Source organism: Terrapene carolina, unplaced genomic scaffold (genome assembly GCF_002925995.2).
Source record: "Terrapene carolina triunguis isolate 2854851 unplaced genomic scaffold, T_m_triunguis-2.0 Scaffold69, whole genome shotgun sequence".
Classification (NCBI taxonomy): domain Eukaryota; kingdom Metazoa; phylum Chordata; order Testudines; family Emydidae; genus Terrapene; species Terrapene triunguis.
Window position 1 is genome coordinate 21,429,910 of NW_020664420.1, and position 26,062 is coordinate 21,455,971.

Sequence of the window (26,062 nt, forward strand, 5' to 3'; positions counted from 1 at the left end):
AACATAAGTCAGATTTAAACCACATACAGAGTACCCACCCATAGTTTTGCATTGCAATTTAAAGTCACATCTTTTAGTTAAATTGGTGGAGAGATGTGTTGGAAAGACATGGGCTCAAAATAAGCAGTGGGAAAACAGATTATATGGCATGAAATTTCATTGAATTCCAAATACTCATCCTTGACACTAGTTGGGCAGACAACACTAAAAAGGTAACGTTTCAAGTACCCGGGTTCCAGATTCCAGGGAAATGGAGGATAAAATTAGAGCTAGGATAATGCATGCCTGGCTCACATGGAGAGTGATAAGTGGTGTACTATGTTACATGAACATAACATAATCCCAACTATACATATAAAATGACGGAGTCTAAATTAGCTGTCACCACTCAAGAAAGAGATCTTGGAGTCATTGTGGATAGTTCTCTGAAAACATCCACTCAATGTGTAGCGGCAGGCAAAAAACCTAACAGAATGATGGGAATCATTAAGAAAGGGATAGATAATAAGACAGAAAATATCATATTGCCTCTATATAAATCCATGGTACACCCACATCTTGAGTACTGTGTGCAGATGTGGTAGCCCTATCTCAAAAAAGATATACTGGAATTGGAAACGATTCAGAAAAGAGCAACAAAAATGATTAGGGGCATGAAACTGCTTCCGTATGAGGAGAGATTAGTAAGACTAGGACTTTTCAGCTTGGAAAAGAGACAACTAAGGGGGGATAAGATTGAGGCCTACAAAATCATGACTGGTGTGGAGAAAGTAAATGAGGAAGTGTTATTTACTTCTTCTCATAACACAAGAACTAGGGGTCACCAAACGAAATTAATAGGCAGCAGGTTTAAAATAAACAAAAGGAAGTATTTTTTCACACAACGCACAGTTAGTCTGTGGAACTCTTTGCCAGAGGATGTGGTGAAGGCCAAGACTATAAGGGGTTCAAAAAAGAACTAGATAAGTTCATGGAGGATAAGTCCATCAATGTCTATTAGCCAGGATGGGTAGGGAGGGTGTCCCTAGCCTCTGTTTGCCAAAGCTGGGAATGTGCAACAGAGGATGGATCATTTGATGACTACCTGTTCTGTTCATTCCCTCTGGGGCACCTGGCATTGGCCACTATCGGAAAACAGGATACTGGGCTGGATGGACCTTTGGTCTGACCCAGTATGGCCATTCTTATGTTCTTACGTAACTGTAAGATCAAAAAGAAAACTCTATAAAACACTGGTCTGCCCAGGTTTAATATATGGCACTGTTAGGCAACAAAGAAGAAACATGAGCAAATGATCTGTTCCACAAAAAATGCAAATGTTGAGATGGATGAGTGGTGTAAGCATGAGGAATGTGAATATTAGAGACACACTCAAAGTAACATCCCTACACAAAAAAATGAAGGAGTGCAGGCTCAGATGGTTTGATCACGTAAAGTGCATTCCTGACAACTATGTGTGTAAGAGAGACCAACAGATCAAGACTGAAGGAAAAAAACAGAGAAGCCGATTCAAGAAGAAGTGGTGGGATGTCATAAAGATACGTTGGCATGTAGTGTGATAGAGAATATGGTACTGAACAGAGCACTTTGGAGGGAGATGACCCGCAGAGCAGACCCCATTTGATGGGAAAAAACGTAAGGAAGAAGTTAAACCGGTGCAAATCTGTGCTTAGAACAAGCCTTAGAAAGGATAAACTATTATGAATGAGATCCACAAGAAGTCTAACCAGGGATTTACAGAACTCAGCTCATAAGGATGTTACTAATGTAGTATTAACTGCTTCACTGTTACCAAATGTACCGGGCACTGTAAGTCCAGTCCACACACATCATAGTTCACTAAATATACTTGGCCTGCCCTCACTTTCTATAAATTTCCCTGAATGTACATTTAAAACAGAATGGGGAGGGGCCCAGCAATGGAGATGATGTTTAAAGGAAAACTGAATACTTTCCTTTGAGTCAAGTTACTTCCTTATGTGCCTGAATTGTTTGTTAAATTGTATTTGGAGAGTGGAACAGTGGACGGACATAAGCGTTCTATGATCTTTATAAATATAAATTCAAACAACTGCAAAAATTTCCTACGTCTAACAAATCACTTTTCTGTGATAAAACTTTGTGACAAAACAGCTTCTAATTTGATTTTAAATTTAGTGTAAAATCTACCCCACTCCAACTGCTCTATGTTAGGTAAAGGACTAACATGGTGCAAACAGGCACTAAAAGTCTCAGTTCCAACTGAGTGACAATTTCCCTGCCTTCCAAGGACTTGTCTTCCAAGGACCCCCTTGCAATCACCAGGCTAGGAGGCATGCTGGGAGTGGGAAGAGTGTGGTAGGAGAAGGGTGCGGTAGGTTACACCATGGACCTCTCCAGCCCTCAGAGCAGTGCATGATCAGGTTGGCACAAAGGTGGCTTAAAGCTACCGTAACCCACACTGGGATGTAAGTTCCACACTGTATCTCTTGTATACAACTTGTATACAAGTTTAGCACAGATACTCACTCAATATGTTTAAAAAATTAAGATACCTACACAAACACACACATACCATATTTTAATTAAAGAGGGGGAAATGGGTAAGTAAAATTTCCCATTTCTTACCAATAATTACAATGACATTACATTTTAATTCCTTTAAACACACATTTAAAAAAAAGTTAGGTTTCCTCAAAAGCCTAGGCTAGCTCAAGGGGTTCTAAACTTTGATGACTTTTACATCAAAGAATTAAAATTACCTGGGACTTTTAACTGTTTTGGACCAATGCCGAAAAACGCTGCTAAACTGAGGGAGTTCCAGATTTACAAAAGACCTATATACCTAGTATTGGAAAGTTTTCCAGTAGTTGCATGTTTCTAACCCTTGCAGATCATGAAATAATTAGGGCTGTTAATTAATCGCAGTTAACTCATGTAATTAACTCAAAAAAATTAAGCGTGATTAAAAAAATTAATCGCGATTCATCACAGTTTTAACCATACTGTTAAACAATAAAATACCAATCGAAATATATTAAATATTTTTGGATGTTTTTCTACATTTTCAAACATATCGATTTCAACTACAACACAGAATACAAAGTGTACAGTGCTCACTTTATATTTATATATAAATATATATATAAATATATAAATTTGCATTGTGGAAATGATAAATAAATAGCATTTTTCAATTCACCTCATCCAAGTATTGTAGTGCAATCTCTTTATTGTGAAAGTGCAACTTACAAATGTAGATTTTTTTTGTTACATAACTACACTCAAAAAACAAAACAATGTAAAACTTTAGAGCCTACAAGTCCACTCAGTCCTACTTTTTGTTCAGCCAATCGCTAAGACAAACAAGTTTGTTTACATTTACACGAGACAATGCTGGCCGCTTCTTATTTACGTCTCCTGAAAGTGAGAACAGACATTTGCATGGCACTTTTGTAGCCGGCATTGCAAGATATTTATGTTCCAGATATGCTAAACATTCATATGCCCCTTCATGCTTCAGGCTCCATTCCAGAGGACATGCTTCCATGCTGATGATGCTCGTTTAAAAAAAAATAATGCATTAATTAAATTTGTGACTCAACTCCTTGGGGGATAATGGTATGTGTCCTGGTCTACTTTACCCACATTCTGCCATATATTTCATGTTATAGCCATCTCGGATGATGACCCAGCACATGTTGTTCATTTTAAGAACGCTTTCACTGAAGATTTGACAAAACGCAAAAAAGATACCAATGTGAGATTTCTAAAGATAGCTACAGCACTCAACTCAACTTTTAAGAATCTGAAGTGCTTTCCAAAATCTGAGAGGGATGAGGTGTGGAGTATGCTTTCAGAATTCTTACAAGAGCAACACTCCGATGCGGCAACCACAGAACCTGGACCACAAAAAAAGAAAACCAACCTTCTGCAGGTGGCATCTGACTCAGATGATAAAAATGAACATGCGTTGGTCCATACTGCTTTGGACTGTTATCAAGCAAAACTCATCATCAGCATGCATGCATGACCTCTGGAATGGTGGTTGAAGCATGAAGGGACATATGAATCTTTAGCGCATCTGGCATGTAAATATCTTGCAATGCTAGCTACAACAGCGCCATGCGAACACCTGTTCTCACTTTCAGGTGACATGGTAAACTTGAAACGGGCAGCATTATCTCCTGTAAATGTAAACAAACTTGTTTGTCTGGGCGATTGGCTGAACAAGAAGTAGGACTGAGTGGGCTTGTAGGCTCTAAAGTTTTACATTGTTTTATTTTTTAAAGCAATTATTTTTTGTACATAATTCCTCGTTTGTAAGTTCAACATTCATGATAAAGAGATTACACTACAGTACTTGTATTAGGTGAACTGAAAAATATATATTTTTTTTTACAGTGCATTTATTTGTAATCAAAAATAAATATAAAGTGAGCCCTGTTCACTTTGTATTCTGTGTTGTAATTGAAATCAATATATTTGAAAATGTAGAAAACATCCAAAAATATTTAAATAAATGGTATTCTATTATTGTTTGTCAGCACGATTAACTGCAATTAATTTTTGTAATTGCATGATTAATTGCGATTAATTTTTGTAATTGCACAATTGTGATTAATTTTTGTAATCGCTTGACAGCCCTAGAAATAATGGACCACCAAAGCATGTTATCCTTTTTACCATCTTGTCAAGAAATCAATGTTAAAAACAGCTAAAGAATGAGAACACTGCTTTCAAACGGCATAAGGTATTAATTTCCTACATTAATAGTGAAACTGGACTATTAAAAACACATCTGAACGGAAACAGGGGAATAAACAGATAGTTACAAAAACATTAAGTTTATGTCTTATATCTATAGCCCACCAGGACTTGAAATATTGGCAAACCAGCACAAACGTTTTCAGATCCAGTAAACTTTTTAAAACGTTGTTCCTAGAAAAGTGATTAGAATGGCATAAATGTAAAAGGATAGGGACAACAACAATCAGATAACAGTAATAAATCACACTTTGCACTTACACAGTTACCTTCCATCAGAAGATATCAAAGCACATTATAAAGTTAGGGTTGTCCCCATTTTACACATGGGAAAACTGAGGCACAGAGAGGATGCATGGTTTGAGCAAGTTCAAAGTACAAGTCAGTTGGAAATAGAACCAACGTGTCTGGATTCTCAGCCCTCCCACTTTCCACTTTAACTCCTAGATTACAATGCTTCCTCCTGCTGAATACTATCTAACCTTTTAAAATTCATACAAACTACTGAAAGAGATTGCTGCCAAATAGAACTACACAGATCTTGACTGAAACCCTGAACAACACACTTCAGAAAGGTTGTCCAAATTAATTCCCAGTGGGCATGTTCTTCACTTCAGCCCTTATTCTGTAATAAGCAAGATGTGGTAAATGAGTTACATTTTGAGCAGTAAACAGAATTACATTTTCTAAGAAGGATTCTACTGTCTTCTCTACTGTTAAACAAATTGTATTTCTTTAGATTACTTCCTTTTTTCTCTTGTCTAATTCTTATGACTGTTTTAAGAAACTTTTCTGAGAAGCATTAATCACAATGTTTTACACTGAAAAAGAGAGATAAGAAGGGGAAGGCAAAATTAACATCACATCTGGGAATAAAACCTGTACAACTGCTGGTTCCCTTGAGAACTTGCTCTCTTAGTGTGTTAAAAAAAAAAAAAAAAAAAAACACGTTCAACAAAGTCAAGTCATTTGGAATAACAAGAAGGAAAAATATACTATTGATGAAAACTGAGATACGAGTAAATACTAAATATTCCTGCTATTCCTAAAACCTTTGCTTGCTCCCGAAGAGGTTGCAAGGTTGCCAGCAACGGGAAGGTTTCTGTCATTCTATCTCAAAGTTTTCAATAGTGCCCTTGAAAAAAACATCCTGAAGCTGGCTTCAGCCTCTTCCAGAAAGGACATTATTAAATAGGGAAAATGAAAATAAAAGGAATGATACACGTTTGTGCTCGATTACTGAATTAACACACTGAGCTAAAACACAAATACAATATTTTTCTAAATATTTTTTCTGCTGATCTAAGCAGACAGAGCCACACAAATAAGTAGTGAACAAGCTGCTCCCTGTCCATATACGTTAACATGGAGCCTTTGGGTTCACAACCTTGACATTCATAGGGGGTTGTTAGTTATTTGAAATTATAGCTATTTTCATTAAAATTTTAACCTCAGGTTCCACTGGGCTAGCTTCATCTAGAACATTACAAAATATACTTGAAATGCAGAGTTAAAATACCATTTTTGTATATTTACTCTCACTTGATCTGTTAAAGAGACAAGAGAGAGAAAGCTTTTGAAAGATAACAAGCTAACCTTTGGGTTTAAATTTAATTTAGCACATACTGTTGGATTGCCACAAAAGGATGCTCAACTTCAAAAAGCACCTGATCCAGAACTGTTTCTCAGTAACCCCTGAGTAAATAACACTCACTATTCTGGACCTCGCTTAACACAGGCATTATTTCTTTCAATATGTGTACTTGTCCCAGTGCCCAAGGCCCCTAGTCAGCTCATCTCACTAGCACTCTGGTATTTTGACATCATTCTGCATCTCAGTCAGGAGAGAGTCACTCCTAACTCCTACTCCTTCTGTATAGAACATTAGCTTACCTCAGCTCTCCTAAGCAGATTGATGGTTCGTTCCAGCTTCCATTACTTTCAGTTTTCAGTATCCTTCTTTTTGTTCTTAAAAGACTAGCAAACAATAATCACATATCCCTCTGTCCTGCATATTTTTAATTTGTTTCCCAGTAGCCCTTTCACATATCTACCATGGTAACCAGTAGCATTTTTAAACATATCTACAGTGTGTTCTCTCTTCAGCCAAATTTCTGATTTATTGCCCAGCAAAAGGTTGGACCCTCAGGATGAGTCCATTTCTTCAAGAACAATCACAGAAATTAGAGACAGAAAAGACATGTTTGGTCACAGAATCCATCTCTCGGATAATATAGTACTGTCCTCTACAGTACATTCGCCAATGATCTATCAAAACTCAGTTTTAAATGCCCATCAGCTACCCTGCGAAACTATTCTTTGAACTTACAGATCTCACATGCACATAAAACAATAAATGCCATATATGCCAGTATCCAAATGTCTCTCTCATCAGGAATATTTTATTACTTTTTGTCCCTACCACCACCTATGCTTCACACAATAATTTTACAAAATAAAAAAGTGTTCTTTACACTATTTCATCAAAAATGCTTGGTTAATAAACCTTATAATTCAGTATTTATATGCATATCAGAGACTTTATTATGAAAGCATTATGGAATTGCCTTTCATGTCTTCAAATATCAATCACAGAAAAATGTTATATGCTCCTCAAGCATGAAACTGAGATTTGGATGGAGTGATTTCATATGATTACTCAAAATCTTTGTACACCTCTACCCCGATATAACGCGACCCGATATAACATGAATTCGGATATAACATGGTAAAGCAGCGCTCCGGGGGGCCGGGGCTGCGCACTCCGGCGGATCAAAGCAAGTTCGATATAACGCGGTTTCACCTATAATGCAGTAAGATTTTTTGGCTCCCGAGGACAGCGTTATATCGGGGTAGAGGTGTATATGTTACAGAAATCTTCAGCATGCAACAGATATATCCAGATGGAGCATTTTTATCACCCACAGATTCAACTACTCTCCTACAATCTCTAATAAAATATAGCAAAGTCACCATCAAATTGATCATTGTACATGGAAGTATATCATTAATATAACTTCTGGGATCAAATCCACATATTCTACTTGGACACGAACAGAAATTCTATGTCCTTTGCTAAAACTGATAGGAATAAAATGGATAAGGCTTGTATCGGGGGAATTTGAATATTATTAATTCTTTTTCCATTGATTACCAAAAAGCAAATATTGAATGTGGAAACCAAAGGTAAAATCAAACAGAAAATATAAAAATCTACTAACTGACATTCACTAATTTCAAATATAGCATGTATTAAGAGGACAGCAGAATAAAATGCATGAGACATAGTTCCTCTTAGGGTGACCAGATGTCCCGATTTTATAGGGACAGTCCCGATTTTGGGGTTTTCTTCTTATATAGGGACTCCTATTACCCCCCCACCTCCATCCCGATGTTTCACACTTGCTGCCTGGTCACCCTAGTTCCTCTATATGGAATACTTGAATTTGGAGGATTAGATTCACATGGAAACATTCATGGAACTCTCATCTGAGAGGAACTGCTATTTTTTAAAAATATTTATTCCACTCAATTAATATTATCTACACATACTAACGTATCACTTTGTATGTAACTTGACATATATTTCCAGGAGATGAGTAGCTTTTAAAACAAAAATTACTTCAGTTATGCATCAAACCAGGGACCCAATCAGAGCAGACTGATTAAGGAAACATGAAAACTTCTCCACCAATAAAGGCCATAATGATTATCCAAGTTATTTGGATGATTTTACCTCCACAGAAGAAATGGTGCCTCATACCTTGACAGCATTGAGAGGCAAGGCAGAGCTCTGACTCCCTCTTCAAATAGGAATTTAGAAATTAGTTACTGAATACAGTGTGTATTCACTTAGTAAAAAACTCATTGTTTGCAGCTGTTCTTTGAGTACCTTCTTTCCCTTCAGTATTTATGCATACATAGTAACAAACATATATACAAAAACATACACAGGGTCCAAGTAAGGTATTGATGCTACAGTTCTCTATTGTCAAATGACAGTAACAAGTTCTAAAGCAAAGGATATTATTTAAAAAGCCAAAATCCACATAAAGAGTTTTCATAACATTTGTAATTCTTTCTACACATAAACATGGAAACATCTACAAATGAAATCAGAACATCACTAAAATCACTTAAAAACTGAACTCCCCTTCTGACAGTAGAATGATGAGCTGTTAGAAAATAATATTTGCTAGAATCATCAGAGGAAAGGAACCAAGTCAAAGATAAACACAACAAATTTATATAGAAGCAACCATTTGAGGCCAGTGTTATACACCGAGCTTCCTTTTCAATGATAGAAGCCAGCTGGAGGAATCACCAGGAAGCAACAGCACTTTCACCACGTGAGAGAGAAATAATAAAACTGGCAATAATAATTAACTTGTAGACTAAAATGATAATGTTACAGGTACCAATTGATGTGAGGATGTTAAACACTATAAAAACACTTTCTGCACTTATTACTGAGTTTAAAAAATTCAGTAAGATTAAAATGTCTCCTGAACACACTAAGTTCTGACCAGTAAACAAAGTTACAAAATGACTTTTTGCCAAACGATCAGGAAAATATTCTGAACATAAGAAACATAACCTCAGAAATGTGGTCCAACAATATATTTCTCCGTGTGTAAACATGTTCAGTTGTGTAATCCTGTATTGCACAAAAATAGTCTGCATTTTTCAGTCATGTTAGACGTATCTACGTTCTTTATTCTGGCTATTTCACCCCTTGTACCTCATAGAGGAGTGTTTCGTCTCTAAACAAACTGACCACTGGACTACTCATCAGCTAAATAAGATCAAACAAAATCTAGATCAGTATGAAAGGTAAAGTCTTTCCCCAGCTCCCCAAAAGTTACCACTTTACCAATGAATCATAGTGACTAAGGGCCTAATCCTCTGAGTGAATCCATGCAGACAGCTCTCATAGGGCACATCTACGCTGCCCTGGCAATTCGGACTACGGGGTGTGAGAAGTGAGCATCAAAGTGCTGTGCTGTAATTCCTCATGTGGACGCTGCAGGCATGAACTAAAAGGCTCCAACTTCACACTAATGCAGTCCTGTTTGGGGAGGACTATATTAATGCAAACAACTAGGAACGTTTTAGTTCACACCAGCAGCACCCACACGGGAGAGTTACAATGCAGCACTTTGGCGCACACTGCTCAGACCCGTCCAACTGCAGGGCAGCACAACATGCCCAGAGTCTGCATGGAGCCCTACTGAAGTCAATAAAGCTCTAGCCTTGTGAAACCACTTGTAATGTTGGTGCTTAGAATTATAACCACCCTTCATTAAGAAAAGAAAAGCACCTAAACCTCTTAGATAGGATGCATGTCTATGCTCATCAATGAAGCAAGAGTTTAACATAAGCTATTTTATACTTATCCTGAAAGATCATGATCTAGAACACATAGCAAAGAAGAAAAAGTAATGTATTATTAATAAGAAAGTACTATAGTGAAAACTTTTAACATATGATAAAGTTTTCGTTAAAAATTCTTTGAGAATAGGATACAAAGTCACCAATTCAAATCTTACCCAGTCAGTTAGGAACTGGAAGTTGTTACCACCTCACAGATACTTAGTGGGTAATGTGAAATGAGCTAGTACACATTTTAATGTATTGGTGATCCCAGTGCCCACCCACAGCCACCACCATTTGGCACTAATTGGCAGGCCTGTTAACAATATCAGCAGAGACAACAAAGCTCTGAACAATCCTCTCTCTCCTAGAGGTGGTTTCTCCAGGTCACGGCTGAGCACACTGCTAGGGCAGAGAACTTGAACTGTTGCTGCCTTTGCTTTCTTTTTTTATGGATACACAACAGACTTCAGTCTCCAGGATTGTCAATTTGGCATACTTCACCGGCCCTTTTTAAAAAAGTTAAAGCCAAAGTATTTTGTCTTCAAAAAAGTATTCTTTGAAAAGACTATTTTGTCAACAGAAATTAATTGTACAGAATCAGTGTCTGATGCAGTTTATTTAGCTTGACACAAAAGAAGATATTTTCAACAGATCGGTTACTATTTTCTTTATTTTATTAGGAGAATCAGTTTAGATTTGTTAAGTAGTCTATTTTACCAAGATCACATTTTAAAGGGCTTCATAACATTTGTCTTTCAGAATAAAGCATTTATTCCTTTAGTATTACACACACACATGCGCGCACACACACACCCCTTCCTATACTTCCTCCAATCCCATCTTTAAATCCTCAGTTCTCTGTAGACAAGTCCCCAGACCAGGTCCTCAGGTCCTAACCCCACACATATCCACGTCCCTGCTTGCCCCTTTCCAACCAGCTATATATAGTCAACACTGTCTTCAGCTAAGACTTCCTTCAAAACTGAAGTCCATGATGCTTAGTGATATAGCTGAGTCAGGTGCTGGGAATACACAAGTACAAAGATGATCTCACCGTGCATTAATAATGTGAGATACCTATGTTCCGCTGACCTGATCCATCCACTGGGAAGACCAACCCACAATCACTCCAGAACCCAAATCTGCTGCATGAATTACAATTCACATATTCTGCCTCTTATGGGGGGAACACGTGATGGAGCATTTGCAGTGGAAGACACCTTTACACCAAGGACAGTTTTATTATGGAGTGGTTTAAAACAAGGCAACCATGCTAAATCACTAAAAAAATGTACAGACAAAACTCAAATATGCTGCCTTAAAATCATGCTGCCCGCATTGATATCATCAGATGTTCTTCCAAACAGCAATAAAGCTATTTAATTTTTCAATGTTTTTTTATGACCACTCACATAAAGCAGACTAACCAAAGATAATTACCATTGACATTTTCATTGCAATTTATTTGGACATCACTGCTCCTTGTGGAAGGGTCAAGTACTAAATGGGCACTCTTAAAAATATCACATATGCACCCCAGATGATAACAAGAGACAACAATATTACACCAATCTTTTCCACTTACAAATAATAGTAATGAGTTCTTACTGTATTATCCATGCCTCGTTAGGAGAATTATGAGTATAATTTCCTCATAGCTCAGCAAGGAATGTTAACAGTGGAGAGCTTTTACTCATCATGAAGATGCTGGTTTAAAAAGAATAGGCAAATAAAAGAATGGCAGTTCAAGCAAAATCTAAGGATGTAAAATCAAACTAAACTTCTTAAAATGAGAACACCATGTTTCCCTATTCAACTTTCCCTATTCTGTTTAATATTTTAATGCAAGAAAACCTATGTTTGTGGAACAGTTAAAACAAAGTCAGGAAATGCAAAAAGTTCCCAAAGCAATAATAATTTGCACATACTGCACATCCTACATAATCTGTAGCATTCATTTGATAACATAAACTAATACATTATTCATTTAGCAAAGAAAATATTAATAGAAAACAGAACACATGTATAATATAGCCAAGTTAATGTTGTGGTAGGAACCTTCACATTTGATTTTCTTGACTTTTTTAACTGTGCAACTTTAACGAGGCCTCCCAGCAGCAAAAGAGACAGAGAGGAGATTGAGCAAGGGCTCCTTACTCTCTCGCCCCTCCAGATCACCCCACTGAGGATATAACTGTTAACACACACATACCTATTCACCCCCTTTGGAGTGTGTATTAAAACCTAAGTGCTGTTGTTGTTTTTGTTTGGTTTTGTTTGGTTGGTTGGTTTTGTTTTTTTAAAACAGAAGTCTTTATTCTCCCTGAGGTAACTGTAGCCAAGAATTACCTGGCTAGCATTGTTTATCAAATCCATTTCTAAATGGCTACCAAAGACATTATCTATCTGAATTTCAAAGTTCAAAGGCCATTACAATATTTACAGTTTACACAGTCATGTTTTAATATGTGGGATACTTTTGGTGGCCATGTAGTTACTTTAGTTCAAAATATTAAACAAATTGGGAAACATTTGTTGCAACATTGATTTTGTGCTTTATGCATCATATATTATAGTAATTTTATTAATTGTAAAAACTATCCACATTGTGAAGCGTGGCTAGAAAAATCTTTTCTATAGACTGTGTCATTGTTGCTGAATATTTTTCTCACCTAACAAGAATTATTGACTATGCAACACAACTTATTGACTCCTCCTGTCCAGTATCTGTATATAAACCAGGGGTGTTTCCAAACCAGCTACCAGCATTTGCATGAAGGAGACAGTGCGGAAACACCCACAAGTGTTGTTTGCCAACCCATGTCTTTATATTTAATGTAAAATTACAAAAGTCTTTATTTGCTATTTTTTTCTGTAACAGAATATGAAACAACAAACGCAGACCTTTCAAGTTTTTTTTTAAATTAAGACAAAAAGACTCCTAAAACAATATACTTATACACAAGCTAAAATGATATTACAACTTTATGTAACTATATGATATACAAATATATAAACTAATAAGCAGAACTGCTTATTTATTAAGTATGGGATCAGATCTGCCAGGAGGAAAGCAGTGTCTGCAATCATAATGATCCCATCACTTCTCACAAATTAAGCCAATATGGACAAAGTGTATCCAGCTGCTGCAGGCAGTAGTGACTGAGGTTGGTGACTAAGTAGGCACCACTCTTCCCTTTAAGTCAGTTCTGAAATACCTCGGCATGGTGAATATATTCCATAGATGCTTTCTTTCTGATTAAATGAGCAAACTGATGTCCTGACCACCAATATCCCATGGACATTTTTGTAAGAGTATGGGTGATATCAGCCTAGTGTCCTAGTCAAATTCTAAATTGACAAATTAACATTCTGCCAATCTATATTTATCTGCAGTTTTCACTAGATACAATATTGTTCATTTCTTGCCCTGGACTACTGTGTATTGTAATTAAACCTAAATAAACAGTTGCCATGTTTCATCCCAGAAATGGCTTTTAGATCTTCTGGGAAAACATTTCATTATTATATTCTCATTATGCAAGGAACATCAACTTCCCTGATTGAGAAATTAAGGAGCTTTCCACCCCATGATCTTTGTCCTGTCATTTTAACTACTTCTAAACATTGTAAATAAACAGGTGGTCAGGAAGGAATATTATTATTTTCGTGTTCCCAAAAATTATTACTAAGCCAGTAATGATTGTACATTTAAACCAAAAAACACACACTTAAATTGTTTGAATACAAGCATTATAAAATTTTATGGAGGAAGGAACAGTGTATGTGCATACAGATAAATAAATATGAGTATGCTGACTCAAGAGGAGAGAAGTATCTTCCCTTATTAATCCTTTCCCACTTTTCTAATAAACCTCTTTTATAGTACTTCATCCTGCCAAATACGACAGTAAACATACTTTTATCATAATTAAGGCTGCGAGTCTGTCACGGAGGTCATGGAAGTCATGGATTCCGTGACCTCCATGATTTCTGTAGCGCCTGGTGTGACTGACCCCAGGGCCTCCCAAGCAGCTCGGGCAGCCGCACCTGCTGTTGCTGGGGCAGTTTCGGGCCACTTCGCCCTCTCCTCCCCCAGAGCAGCAGCAGTCTCAGGCTGCCTCCCCCCACAAGCAGCAGCAGCCGTCTTGGGCCATGCCCCCAACTCCCTCCCCCCCACCACCCCGAGCACCAGCAGCGCCTCCGGGTTGCCCCCCGCCCCAGAGCACCTGCTGCACCCCCTTTGGCCCCCCCCTCCAAAGCACTCAAGATTTAGTCAGGGGTATATAGTACAAGTCATGGACAGGTCACAGGCCGTGAATTTTTGTTTACTGCCCGTGACCTGTCCATGACTTTTACTAAAAATACCCTTGACTAAATCTTAGTCTTAATCATAATAATTTGTGATGGATATTCCTATCCTCCTGTACTGTTTGATATCTCACAACATCTAGGCAGAAAGTACCAAACCCACTTAATTTCTTAAGTAGTAATGCTATATAATGGTACCAAACACATATTGTGGGGAATCTGGCGTATATCTAGAAAAGAAAAAATGAATTTCTCAAGTGAGGATTAAGTGAGATTTCCCAGTAGGTTGAGAAATGAGTACCATATATACTAGTTCATTAGCCCGTTCGTTTAAAGGCTGACCCCCCCCAAAATGGATAGGTAAAAATAGCAAAAACTGTATATCCCTTTCATAAGCTGAACCTATATTTCAGGGGTTGGAAAACTTTGGCTCCCGGCCCGTCAGGGTAAGCCTCTAGCGGGTTGGGACATTTTGTTTACTTGGAGTGTCTGCAGGCACGGAGCCCCTCAGCTCCCTGTAGCCGCGGTTCGCAGTTCCCAGCCAATGGGAACTGCGGGAAGTCCAGTGCCTGCAGACGCTTCAGGTAAACAAAACTACAATGTATTAGATCAGGGATCTGCAACCTTTGGCACCTGCCGTGTCTGCAGGTTCAGCTGATCGCGGCTCCCACTGGCCAACGGGGCTTTGGGAAGTTGCACGGGCCGAGGGATGCATGGGCCGCCGCTTTCTGCCGCCCCCATTGGCTTGGAGCGGTGAACCGCGGCCAGTGGGAGCCGGCATCGGCCGAACCTGCGGACGCAGCAGGTAAACAAACCGGCCCGGTCCACCAGGGTGCTTACCCTGGCGGGCCGCGTGCCAAAGGTTGCCGATCTCTGTATTAGATATTCAATTCAATGATTCCATAGAGTTTAAAATCATCAAATTTTGGTGTAGACCCATTTATAAGCCGACCCCCGCTCTTTGATGTGTCACTTTTTTACCAAAAATATTTGGCTTATGAACGAGTATATGCGGTAATCAAAAAACACAGTAACTAACAAATGGTAAACAGAGCAATTCCTAACGGTCCTGAACAACCAGTATGCTATCAAGATTAGCAATTACCTACTTCTGCCCACAACACTGTGGCATCCCTGGCTGAGTTTGCTGCCACAAGAAGAAAAATTTGAGAATGGGTACAGTACAACTATCAATTTGGCAACCTAAATTACATCAACATGTGAGAAACAGAGAAACCAAACTATTTATCTTCCTTGAACAAAGGTAAAAATATAGGACATTTGGCCAACTTTTAGATTGTTCTGAATGAAAAAGTGTTCTTGAAATGCTTTATCACCATGCTTCACAGCATGTGCTGGGCTTTTAGGGAGAGGGTTGGTTGGTTTTTTTACGAAGTACAAAATGGAATAAGGGGTACATGTTGGCAGAAATGTGAGGGTTTTACAAACTTTGAACTTTTTAAAAACATGAAATCTACATAACTACAATATAAAATGCAAATTATTAGTAAGAACCTTTAAAAAATTAATAATTTTTCTGCCTGTACAAAATAAAATATTTGGTTGCCCTTTCCCCCCCATTCTTCAAGATAATAAGCAAGGCTTCTACAAAGGTATGTAAGTTAAAAAGGTCTCTAGCTCCATCTACTGGATAAGTTGCCATCACAACTCCTGTTGCAGAGTAGCAGGAAAGAGCCAAAACATATCCACAGCAATACTTACAAGTTAATTATCTTTGTATCTAAAATTCGAATTTTCCTCTAACTTTCTTTTACTATTAACTCTCCACATCATAAACTTCAAGGATCATGGATAGATAGAAACAGGACTTTAGTACTTATTCCAATCTGGAGTTCTCCATTACACCTAATCTACTCACAAAGTTGCACTGGTTTCACAAAGGTGTGATTCTAAACTGATTTGCTTTAACCAGTGCAACTTTCTATACGAACACTCCTAAAATAGATTTAAACTAATATATCTGTTTCGCTTGTGCCACATAGACCTATAAGTGCCCACAGAGAAAGTTGCACTTGCTTAAATTGGAATAAAAATCAGGTTTGTTAAGTGTAACTTTTGAGGGTAAGCAAGCCTATACTGATATCTCATCTTGGATGATCTGCATTATTACAAGCACCACATGGTCAAAACTGATCTTTTTTTTATTTTCAAATCTTCTCCACTGCATCCCTTAGTGTTGATAACATAACCATCTTCTCTACTACCTCGAGGGTGCGTCTTTGGCTCTCCCCCCACCCCCTTCTTCCACCACATCTAAGCAGGTTTCAGAGTGGTAGCAGTGTTAGTCTGTATCAGCAAAAAGAATGAGTAAAATCCTCTAAGCAGTGACCAAACCTGACACTCTTACACAAGATTTCAAAGATCTGTCCTTTCTTTCTTTCCTTCTTAATCCAAACTGCTCATTTGCACCTTATTCCACCTTGAATCCTGTAATCTCTCCTACTCTTCTGTCTTTCACCTATTTAGCTTGCACTCCTGGAGTCCATCAAAAATGCTGTTGCCAAAGATCATCTTCTTCACCTACTCCTTTAATCACAACACACACACACCCTTTGAATCCCTCCACTCCCTATCAAGTCAATTGCATTGTCAAGTCTTTAGATAATTCATTCCTAGCCTCTCTCGCTCTTGTCTCCTTTTGCTTTCCCCCTTCACCCCACCAATAACACCAGCCTCAATACCCGTTTCCTTCTTTCACTTCCACCTTTTCTTCTTCCAGGCTTCCCCCATGCAAGAAATGCCATCCCAAAACTATGTGCTAAGCTGTGTCACTCCTAAAAACACCACTGCCACAATGCCTACAAGAAATTTTAATTTAATTTAAATTTGTTAGGCCTTCTGACCCTAGGGACGGGATTGCTTGTCATGTATATATTTACAACAAAATTATAATATACAATGCACAGATCTAAGCCATGGTTAAAATGAACCACTTTTGCATCAGAAAAAATAATCATTCCTTGAAGACGATTACCCCAGGTTTGCCTACTCACTTTCAGACCCTCACGAGTCAATACAATGCAGTAATGAAAAGACTGAGAGAGGTCCGTACTGAGGGTTTTCGATTCTGAACTACATGAAATATTTTGAATTTTTTTTAAAACCTGAGGACTGCCATATAGTTATAAGCCCTGTCAGCATCTTACTACCATAGTGTGTAACAGCCATAAAGGCCACAGACATTGATGGTGGAATTTATGTTAACAAAATATTTAGTTAGAAAAAATTAAGTGAATTTAAAGCTTTTTACATGAATCTTAATGATATCTGAGTCCTTCCCATGTATATACCAGAGATTCTTTGTTGTTTTTTTAAAAGCTTTATTGCATTTTACATAATACACAAAAATAAGGTAAAAATATACAAAAAGATACCAAGATACATAATGAGCTAAGAATTCCTTCATTACGTCCAATATCCCAAAGCAAAATACAAGAAAGAAAGAAAGAAAGAAAGACTCTAGCTTATACCTAATATATATATATATATACACAGGGTCGGTATCAAGTGAAATACTCAGCTACAGGAGTGCAGGTATTTAGGAATATTATGGTGATGAGTGTGGTATAAAACCCTATAGAATACAATAGAATAGGAATGTTTTCATATTGTCAAGATTGAAAATACAATCTCTTTCAAATGTATAAATCAAAAAGGTGAAACAGATAAAGTGGTACCTCCAATGCTGAATGATTGCAAAGTGATTAACAATGCATCTTGGTATGTGGTATAATTTGTGCTTTCTGGTATAAATATCTACATAAGCAGTAAATGTTGCTACCTTAAAAAATATTGACAACATACTTAAAACTGGTTTTAGTTATTTTTGAGGAATGTCAATACTTTAGGCCTAAAATAACAGAACTAAGAGACACAAAGGCTATATATAATTATATTAACTTGTTTTATGAATAGGCTAAATATATTCTCTATCTTAAGGTTGTTTTTCTGGATGCAGTATGATAGTGACAGTGGAAATGTCTCTATCTCACCCCTCCAAAGTTATCAAAAGCTTGTTCTAGGTATACTAGGCTAAGAAGGTAGTTCAGTTTTCATATTCAGTAAGCTTTTCATCTCTGAGACTACCCTACCATCAGAGATACCTAGTCATACACCATATGGGATTGGTTTATGCGGTATGAACATATATCTAATAAAAAAAGGAAAGACTGTAAACTCACTTAATGTAGGCCACCAAAGTGTTGTCCATGGTAATGACTAGAACTGGCTGAAATTTTTCAGTTCATTAGTAAGCATGCAGAAAAAAGCAGTTGCAAGTCAAATTCAGTGAATAGTTTTGGCCAAATAAAAAATGTGGGGATGGGGACGTTTTGAAAAAGTCAAACTGTGTAAATTTTAAACAACATTTTTTTAATCAAACTGTGACAGTTCAAAAAGTTGTTTCAAAATGTCATTTTGAATCACTGTTCAAAATGCTTTATTTGACCTGAACAAAAAATTTTCAGTTTTTTATTGAGAAAAAAATAACAACAAAATTCAATTTTGTTTCAAAATGAGCAAAAAAATGTTGGATTTTCTGGTTCGGCAACTAAACTGAAAAAATGGTAATGACTGATTGACTGATTCAGTACTGGACTGTATAAGTAGTTTAGTAGGATTTATCTTTTAAACATACGTGAATCCGGAAGCCTCTATTGGATACTTCCTACCAGTTAGAAACAAATAAAATGGTATGTAGTGTTAAGTTACCCTAATAAAGATTAAAATAATATTGGTACCTCCTATTTTCAGCCAAACGTGCACCTTCATCTTTCAGCTGTTTACTTTTCTCCATGCAGTCTTCCAACAGAATCTCCTTTCTTCTCTTAGTGGCATGGAGCCAGTCAACATCATCATCATTATCAACTAGACCTTTGTCATCAGCAGCTTCAGCTTCAAATTGTTGGGAAGTGGCCTTCGAAACCTTCTCCCCAATCTTCCTCTTCCACCCAAAGGAAGCCATTCTAAAAAACTAGATGAAAACATTTTTTAACAATTTGGTTTCTAAGTGTATAGAGGGGAAAAAATCATCATACAGTAGATTAATTTGCTCATCTTGATACAGAGAAAGTAACATATCAAACTGCCATTCAATCACATGAAGATTGAATTAGCCAGCAGTCTAGTAACTGCACACCAGAGTAATTTTGAAACTGTATGGGAAATATTTCTCTGTCTGGTTTATTAAAAAGAGAAGCAGTTGTTTGAAGCAGCTGAAAGCGGTAGAATGCTGAAGTAGTCCTGGCAGACAGAGGGCACAAGAGGTGGTCAAACATGTATCATAAATTACAAAAACCTGTGATAACTAGGATGTGTATTGACTATGTTTTGGAATGTGAATGGAATTTAGGGTACTGGTCTAAATCTATAAAGCCCTAAATATCTGGGGAACTGCTTACTTGGCAGCACTTTTCTCTCTGCATACTGCTACCACTCTATCAGCAAGGTGTTCTCTGTGAGGGGCCTTAATTTTTTGACCATTGGGGCAGGCTGAAGGTCTCTTCCCATTCAGCAAGGAACAGCAGCATGGGGGGATGCTGGTGCAGTTGTGGGAGGAAGAACGTCCAAAAGATGATGGTTTAACATTTATTTTTGGCAAAGCCCCCTAGAGCCAAGGAAACGCAGATGATTTGTTTCTATTTTGCTATAAAGCTAAATCAACGGCACGTATAATAGCACAGCAGAGACCGGGGAGAAAGCAGGGGATCTGAGATTGTATAACTTGCTGTTCAGTACGTTACGCGTCCCCTCTGTGCCTGATCTATTCTACACGAGGAGGAGCTGTCCTGACTCACAGCTACAGGCTCGGGAGATCCCTGCTTCAATCTCCGGGGCCTCCACCAGCCTCCGAGGGGGCGGGGGCGGGGGCGCTTTACTTAAGACTGACCGACCCCAAACCAGCGGGTTAGCTTAGTTCACAGCGGCAGCCGCAGCGCGGGACGCAGCCCCGGAGCCCACCCACTGGGGGAGCGGGCCCGAAGGGGGGCAGCAGAGCGCGGCCAGGGCGGGGGGCTCGCTCGCGGGGCCCCGCGGAAAGAGGCCGTTACCTGGCCCCCCTCTCCGGCTGCTGCTCTTCCGCTACCTCGAAACGCACAACCTTTGAACCCGCCCAGCACGGAAGCGGAAGTTGTTCTTCCCGGCCTGTCCGCCGGTTCACCCAGCCGCGGAGAAAAGAGGGAGGGGCGGCTTGGCCCCGCCCGCAGACTACAACTCCCAGCAGGCCGTGCGCCCGCTCTCTCCGGGTCTGGGGCACGAGGGGAACCGCCGCGCCCCGCTCTCGCGCCAGAGAGAACTGGGAACGCCGCGGTAGGGTGCTGACAGGCTGGGAGCCGCCCTTCCCTAGGCAATAGCCTCGTGCAGGGTGGGAGCTCGTGGCCACCGACAGATCACGTGGCCTTTGCATGGTCCATCTCCCCTCACATCCAGTCCCACTCACGCGGGAGCCAATCGCTGACAGCTGCCTTCAAGGGAGGTGCTTAGCCCGGGCAGTAATTGCACGGTGAGAGCTAAGCTCCAAAGCACAGTGCAGGCCAGTGACCTAAAAAGGTCCTGCCCCAGGAGATCCCACCTTCCCTTTGCCCCTCGCTTCTTCTGAACCGCTGCCAAGCACCAGGCTTAATTTAATAATCATGCGCCGCACCTGCATGGGGATCAGGGCGCAAACGGAAAACACAGGGACGCCCGAGCTGTTGTTTTCCAAAAAACTTGCCCCAAACAATTGCCAGCTGTGGAATAGCCTGGACAGGAACTACACGTTAGTCTTACCAAAGACTATTAGTCATTAGAATATTTGCTCTTTTCGCACAGTGCTTATTGATTTTCTCACAGTGTTAATTTTATTCAAGAACTAAGGGTGCTTCAGCTACCCAGTGACCCTCAGCACCATGCTTCCCAAACCTGCCCCCATTTACTTTAATGAAGGTTTGTGTAGGTCCCAGGCACTCTCTGTAGCTCAGCGTGGTGTGCCGAGTCTTCATTTATTCACTCTAATTTAAGGTTTTGCGTGCCAGTGATAATTTTAACGTTTTTAGCACGTCTCTTTCTATAAGTCTATAATATATAACTAAACTATTGTTTTATGTAAAGTAAATAAAGTTTTTTAAATGTTTAAGAAGCTTCATTTACAATTAAATTAAAATGCAGAGCCCCCCGGATCGGTGGCCAGGACCCGGGCAGTGTGAGTGCCACTGAAAATCAGCTCGTGTGCTGCCTTCGGCACGCGTGCCATAGGTTGCCTACCCCTGCTGTAATTCATACTTCTGCAACTGGGTACCATAGATTTCTGACTGCTTGTAAAATGTCTGGAGATTCCATGGCATGAAAAGGGAAATATAAATGTAATATTTTATCTTCCAGTCTCTTGACAATGATAAACACCATTTAAATCAAGCATTACAACTTCTAGGCCAAGCGTCCTTAGCCGGACTGTTTCCTAGCAGTTCTGTTACTTATTGATACCAACCACAACAGAGTCAATCTAGTAAAATATTCATTAGTGTCAAACTCTGTCTAATGCTACAAGACCAATACTATTTGAAAATTCCTCTTGATAAGGTTTGTTGATAAAATTTGATATGGTCACTGTATAACTTTACAACTTTTTACAGAAAGATAGTCAACTAATGTTACTCTTGATTATGTAGCTTTCTAAGTAATATACTTCCTATTTTTCTTCTTTTGCAATGCATTTAATTATAAAGTGCTACTGTAGTTCATTACACATGGTTAAATGCCTCACTAAAATTGTCTTATCTACCTCTTGGCAGTGCCTGATGCAGAGATAATGAAAGTAGGTCCTTCTAAAGGTAGTTCTCCACACTACAAAATCTTATGATTCTTGCTCAAACTGCAGTCTGTGACCCAGTGGTGGTTTGCCAAGCACTTCTGTATAGTCAGTGAAGCTGCTTCTGTCACAACAGTAAAGCATCTGTCACTGAATAAGTACGTGTAGTCCTATACAGGATTTTTGGGGGTTTCTAGAGATTGATTTAGCAAAATACACTTGTGTGCCCTGTATTACTGCTTGTGTCCATCATCTTGTTTTTCTCCTTGGTGTAAATTCAACTGTGATCAAATTTGAAGAGGACTACATCAGAACAGAGTGAATATATAGGAAAGAACCAAATTGTAAAGTGACATCATGGAAAGATTAGAGCAATGGAAACTATACACATGGATCAGAAATATTATACTAATCTAGTTACAAATAGAGGGGATGCACTAAACTATATACACTTCAGGAATCAGGTTCCAGGGAGGTGTCTCTGGAGGGGACCTCAGTCTTAAGAAGTGGTCCACAGCACGTGAAAAGATCCAAGAGTGACTAACAAACTTTCAATTTCACTGTTAATTTTTTGGGGACTGTTGCTCAAGTTAAATCATGGTGTTCTAGCATGATTCACATCCTCTTGACTCAGGTAGGCTATAGCTATTTTTGTGAAATCTTTCCAGTACCTTATCAGCTTTTTCTGCACCAATTGAAGTGACAAGTCTTCTACCTGACCAATCAACCCTGTCTAAGCCATCAGACAATATGACATGACATTTCCCAGACCCAAAGAAGAGCTCTGTGTAAGCTCAAAAACTTGTCCCTCTCACTAACAGAAGTTGGCCCAATAAAAGATATTACCTCACCCACTTGTCTCTCAATGATATGAGAAGTGAGTTAAAGTACTGAAAGTTGTTATCCAGGAGACTACATGCTTGGCAGAAATATTTCACTCCAACAGCAGTCAGTATTCACGCTCAGCTGGTTCCTCCACAGTATAGTACAACAAAGCAACTACTCTGCTGGAATTAAGGACTCTCTTCTCCCTTCCCCAGCAGGGACCAGCTCCAGCTGGACCAGCACATGGCCAGGACCATGAGAACCAGCGAAGTGGAGGCCTTTGGTCACTTTTCCAAAAAAAGAAACATGAGAAATGGTCTAGAAAATGAGGTGATCATTGTGGTATTGGGTAGGATTAATGGTGCAAATTTAGGATCAAGAAAGTTGACCAAGAGGTTACTTAGATACAGCTCCCTTAAAAAACAACAACAAAAACCATACATTTCCAAAGATCACCTGGTGGTTTTGTCCTTTTTTTTTTTTTTTTTTTTTTGCAGTGCACAGAACTGGAACTCAACCTAGTGGTCTAATCCTCCCCAAACCAGTTTTACCTGCTTTGGATTTCTCTCAACTATGGCCCAGCATCCATTGCCATTTTGGGAAAACAGCATTGCAGCTGTTATTGAGGGTCAAATTTGTAACTCCAGGCCAGCCTGAGCTAAACTGATGCAGCACACGTCAGTCTCTGTGGTGCAATTCTGCCTGCAAATGCTCTAACTTTAACAGTCTGGTGTCTCAGGTAGCCTAAGGTAACTGTAGTCGTTGCATTTAAGCTGAACATTGCACCCATGAACTGTGAGTTTGAACCCTCCCTTGGCAGCCTTCAGAGAATCTGTTATGCAGATTTGTTCTCAGTCTGTATTGTGCAGGAGTTCCTTTTGCAAGTTTTGTTCTGAGAGCCAAGTTTCTGGTTTAAGGCCTGAAGTTTTAAAGTACTCTAAAATCCAAATGGCCCCTCTGATTTTATTTAAGTAGTAGTAGTATCAAGGAAATTAGCATTAAAGAGAGAAGAATGAAAGATTCTCTTTTGAAATTAGGATAATGTAATCATGACTCATACACCTCATTAATTTCCAAAACAAATGAACTGAGTGTGATCAAGGGAAAGCAAGTTGCTGAGTCATTTTGTCAAGAGTTCCTGATATGAGCAGCTCACATTAAGGAGACTAACATTTTTGGTGCAGAATTAGGGAGTGAGGGGTTGGCACAGTGGTGCTATTTGGGGACTGTGCCCCACTTCCAACCCTCACCTTCTTGGGCCGTGCTTCAGAACAGCTACGTTGCAACCCTTAGTGCAAGAGAGCATCCACACAGCTCTTGAAAACCCAGTTTGAGGGATTAGTGCTTGGACAAAGAACTGGATTTCCAAAAAATGTAAGTGTTTTTATGACCCTTTGACAAATAATAGATCTAACACCTTTGATCTATAATAATAATATATGGAGATATCCTATCTCCTAGAACTGGAAGGGACCTTGAAAGGTCATCAAGTCCAGCCCCCTGCCTTCACTATCAGGACCAAGTACTGATTTTGCCCTAGATCCTTAAGTGGCCCCCTCAAGGATTGAACTCACAACCCTGGGTTTAGCAAGCCAATGCTCAAACCACTGAGCTATCCCTCTCCCATCTGAGGGAGCTCAATTACTGACAGGAGAATCAGAAGGGGAGGAAAGTTGGGCACTTTTCTCTCCAGTTACAGACTTCCAGGGGAAGGGAAGTATGCCTATATGTCCTAGTCCTACACAAATATCACCAAATTCCTCACAGAGAAGCGTAGGGGAGTGCAGGGAAGAAATGGAGGGGGTCACAGCTCTGCAGGGGAGCTTCAGCTGTATCTCCCAAGCCCATTACATGCACATCACTCCAGCTGTCCTCTCCTTCAAAACATGCCCCCATGTCTGTCCTTGCATTCTTTGCTTAGATGGACCTGTAGGGCCCTTACTGACACCCACCCCTCTATGTGGAGGATGGCTGGGCTTGACAAGCAGAGAAATGGGAGAGGAGATGATTAGGAGCAGTGAAGGGACTGTCATTTAATCAGGGCCTGCTGTGGCCAGTTTTATCATTACCAAGGAACCAGAGACAGTAGAGAGGGGAGAACTGGGCTGTAAAGTATGGGAATGCTGAGATTTTTTTGCCCAGTGCTGCCTTGTACCTTCTAGAACGTCAAGTTCAGCTACACTCAAACCTCTGAAAAAAACAGGAAACAGTTAAAGTTTGTATTGCAAGGGTGGTGTGTACCTTAGCTCTATTCTCTTCAAACAGTGCTCCAACATGCCAAAACACACTAGTGCTCTACCATCACAGGTGCTATAGAACGCATGGGAAACAGAGCACATGAGCACTAAAGAACAAAGTCCAAGCTCTCCTCTTTGTCAAGGCAAAAACATTGGTTTAAGTCAGGTGGATCAAACAGGAGCTACGTACAACTAGCCTATAAAAATACTGAGCCAACTCCACACAAGCCACCCCAGACTTGCATTGGCACCCCCCCTTTCATCCTTGCCCTGGGGAGTCCTTCAAAACATTGCCTGCTCTTACCCCCTCACTACACCCGAGTCCAGTCATGTATGCTACCAGACTGCCAACAATCCCCATGACAAGAATTATACTTGTGCACTGATGGCCTACTCCATTCAGCACTGAAAGGAAGCACACTTGTTCCCTCAACGTACACATGCACCTCTCCTCATAACACAGTGACAACTCTTCCAACAAATCCTTCCACCATTCAATACAGCTACACCTAATTTAAGTATCGTGTGTGAAACAGAATTACTAAGTGATATTAAGTGAATTACCTTTAAACCCCTGGAGGAAAATAGAAATCTGTAATATGTGCCAACATTTCAGTTTTTTAAAAAGGTCAGTTGTTACTATGACAAGAATCATAAAATATCAGGGTTGGAAGGGACCTCAGGAGGTCATCTAGTCCAACCCCCTGCTCAAAGCAGGACCAATCCCCAGACCACTAAATGGCCCCCTCAAGGATTGAACTCA

General features: G+C 39.4%; 1 protein-coding gene across 1 annotated transcript in view; it reads right to left on the minus strand.

Moving 5' to 3' along the window:
- Nucleotides 1-20,558, minus strand: part of TTC33 (tetratricopeptide repeat domain 33) — a 113,311-nt gene extending 92,753 nt beyond the window's left edge. The window contains exons 1-2 of the mRNA XM_024198968.3: nt 20,502-20,558; nt 19,194-19,426 (exon numbers count right to left, since the gene is read on the minus strand). Coding sequence (XP_024054736.1) covers nt 19,194-19,417 — 224 coding nt within the window. The 5' untranslated portion in view covers nt 19,418-19,426; nt 20,502-20,558. The remainder of the gene's footprint in view (nt 1-19,193; nt 19,427-20,501) is intronic.
- Nucleotides 20,559-26,062: the final 5,504 nt, after the last annotated feature.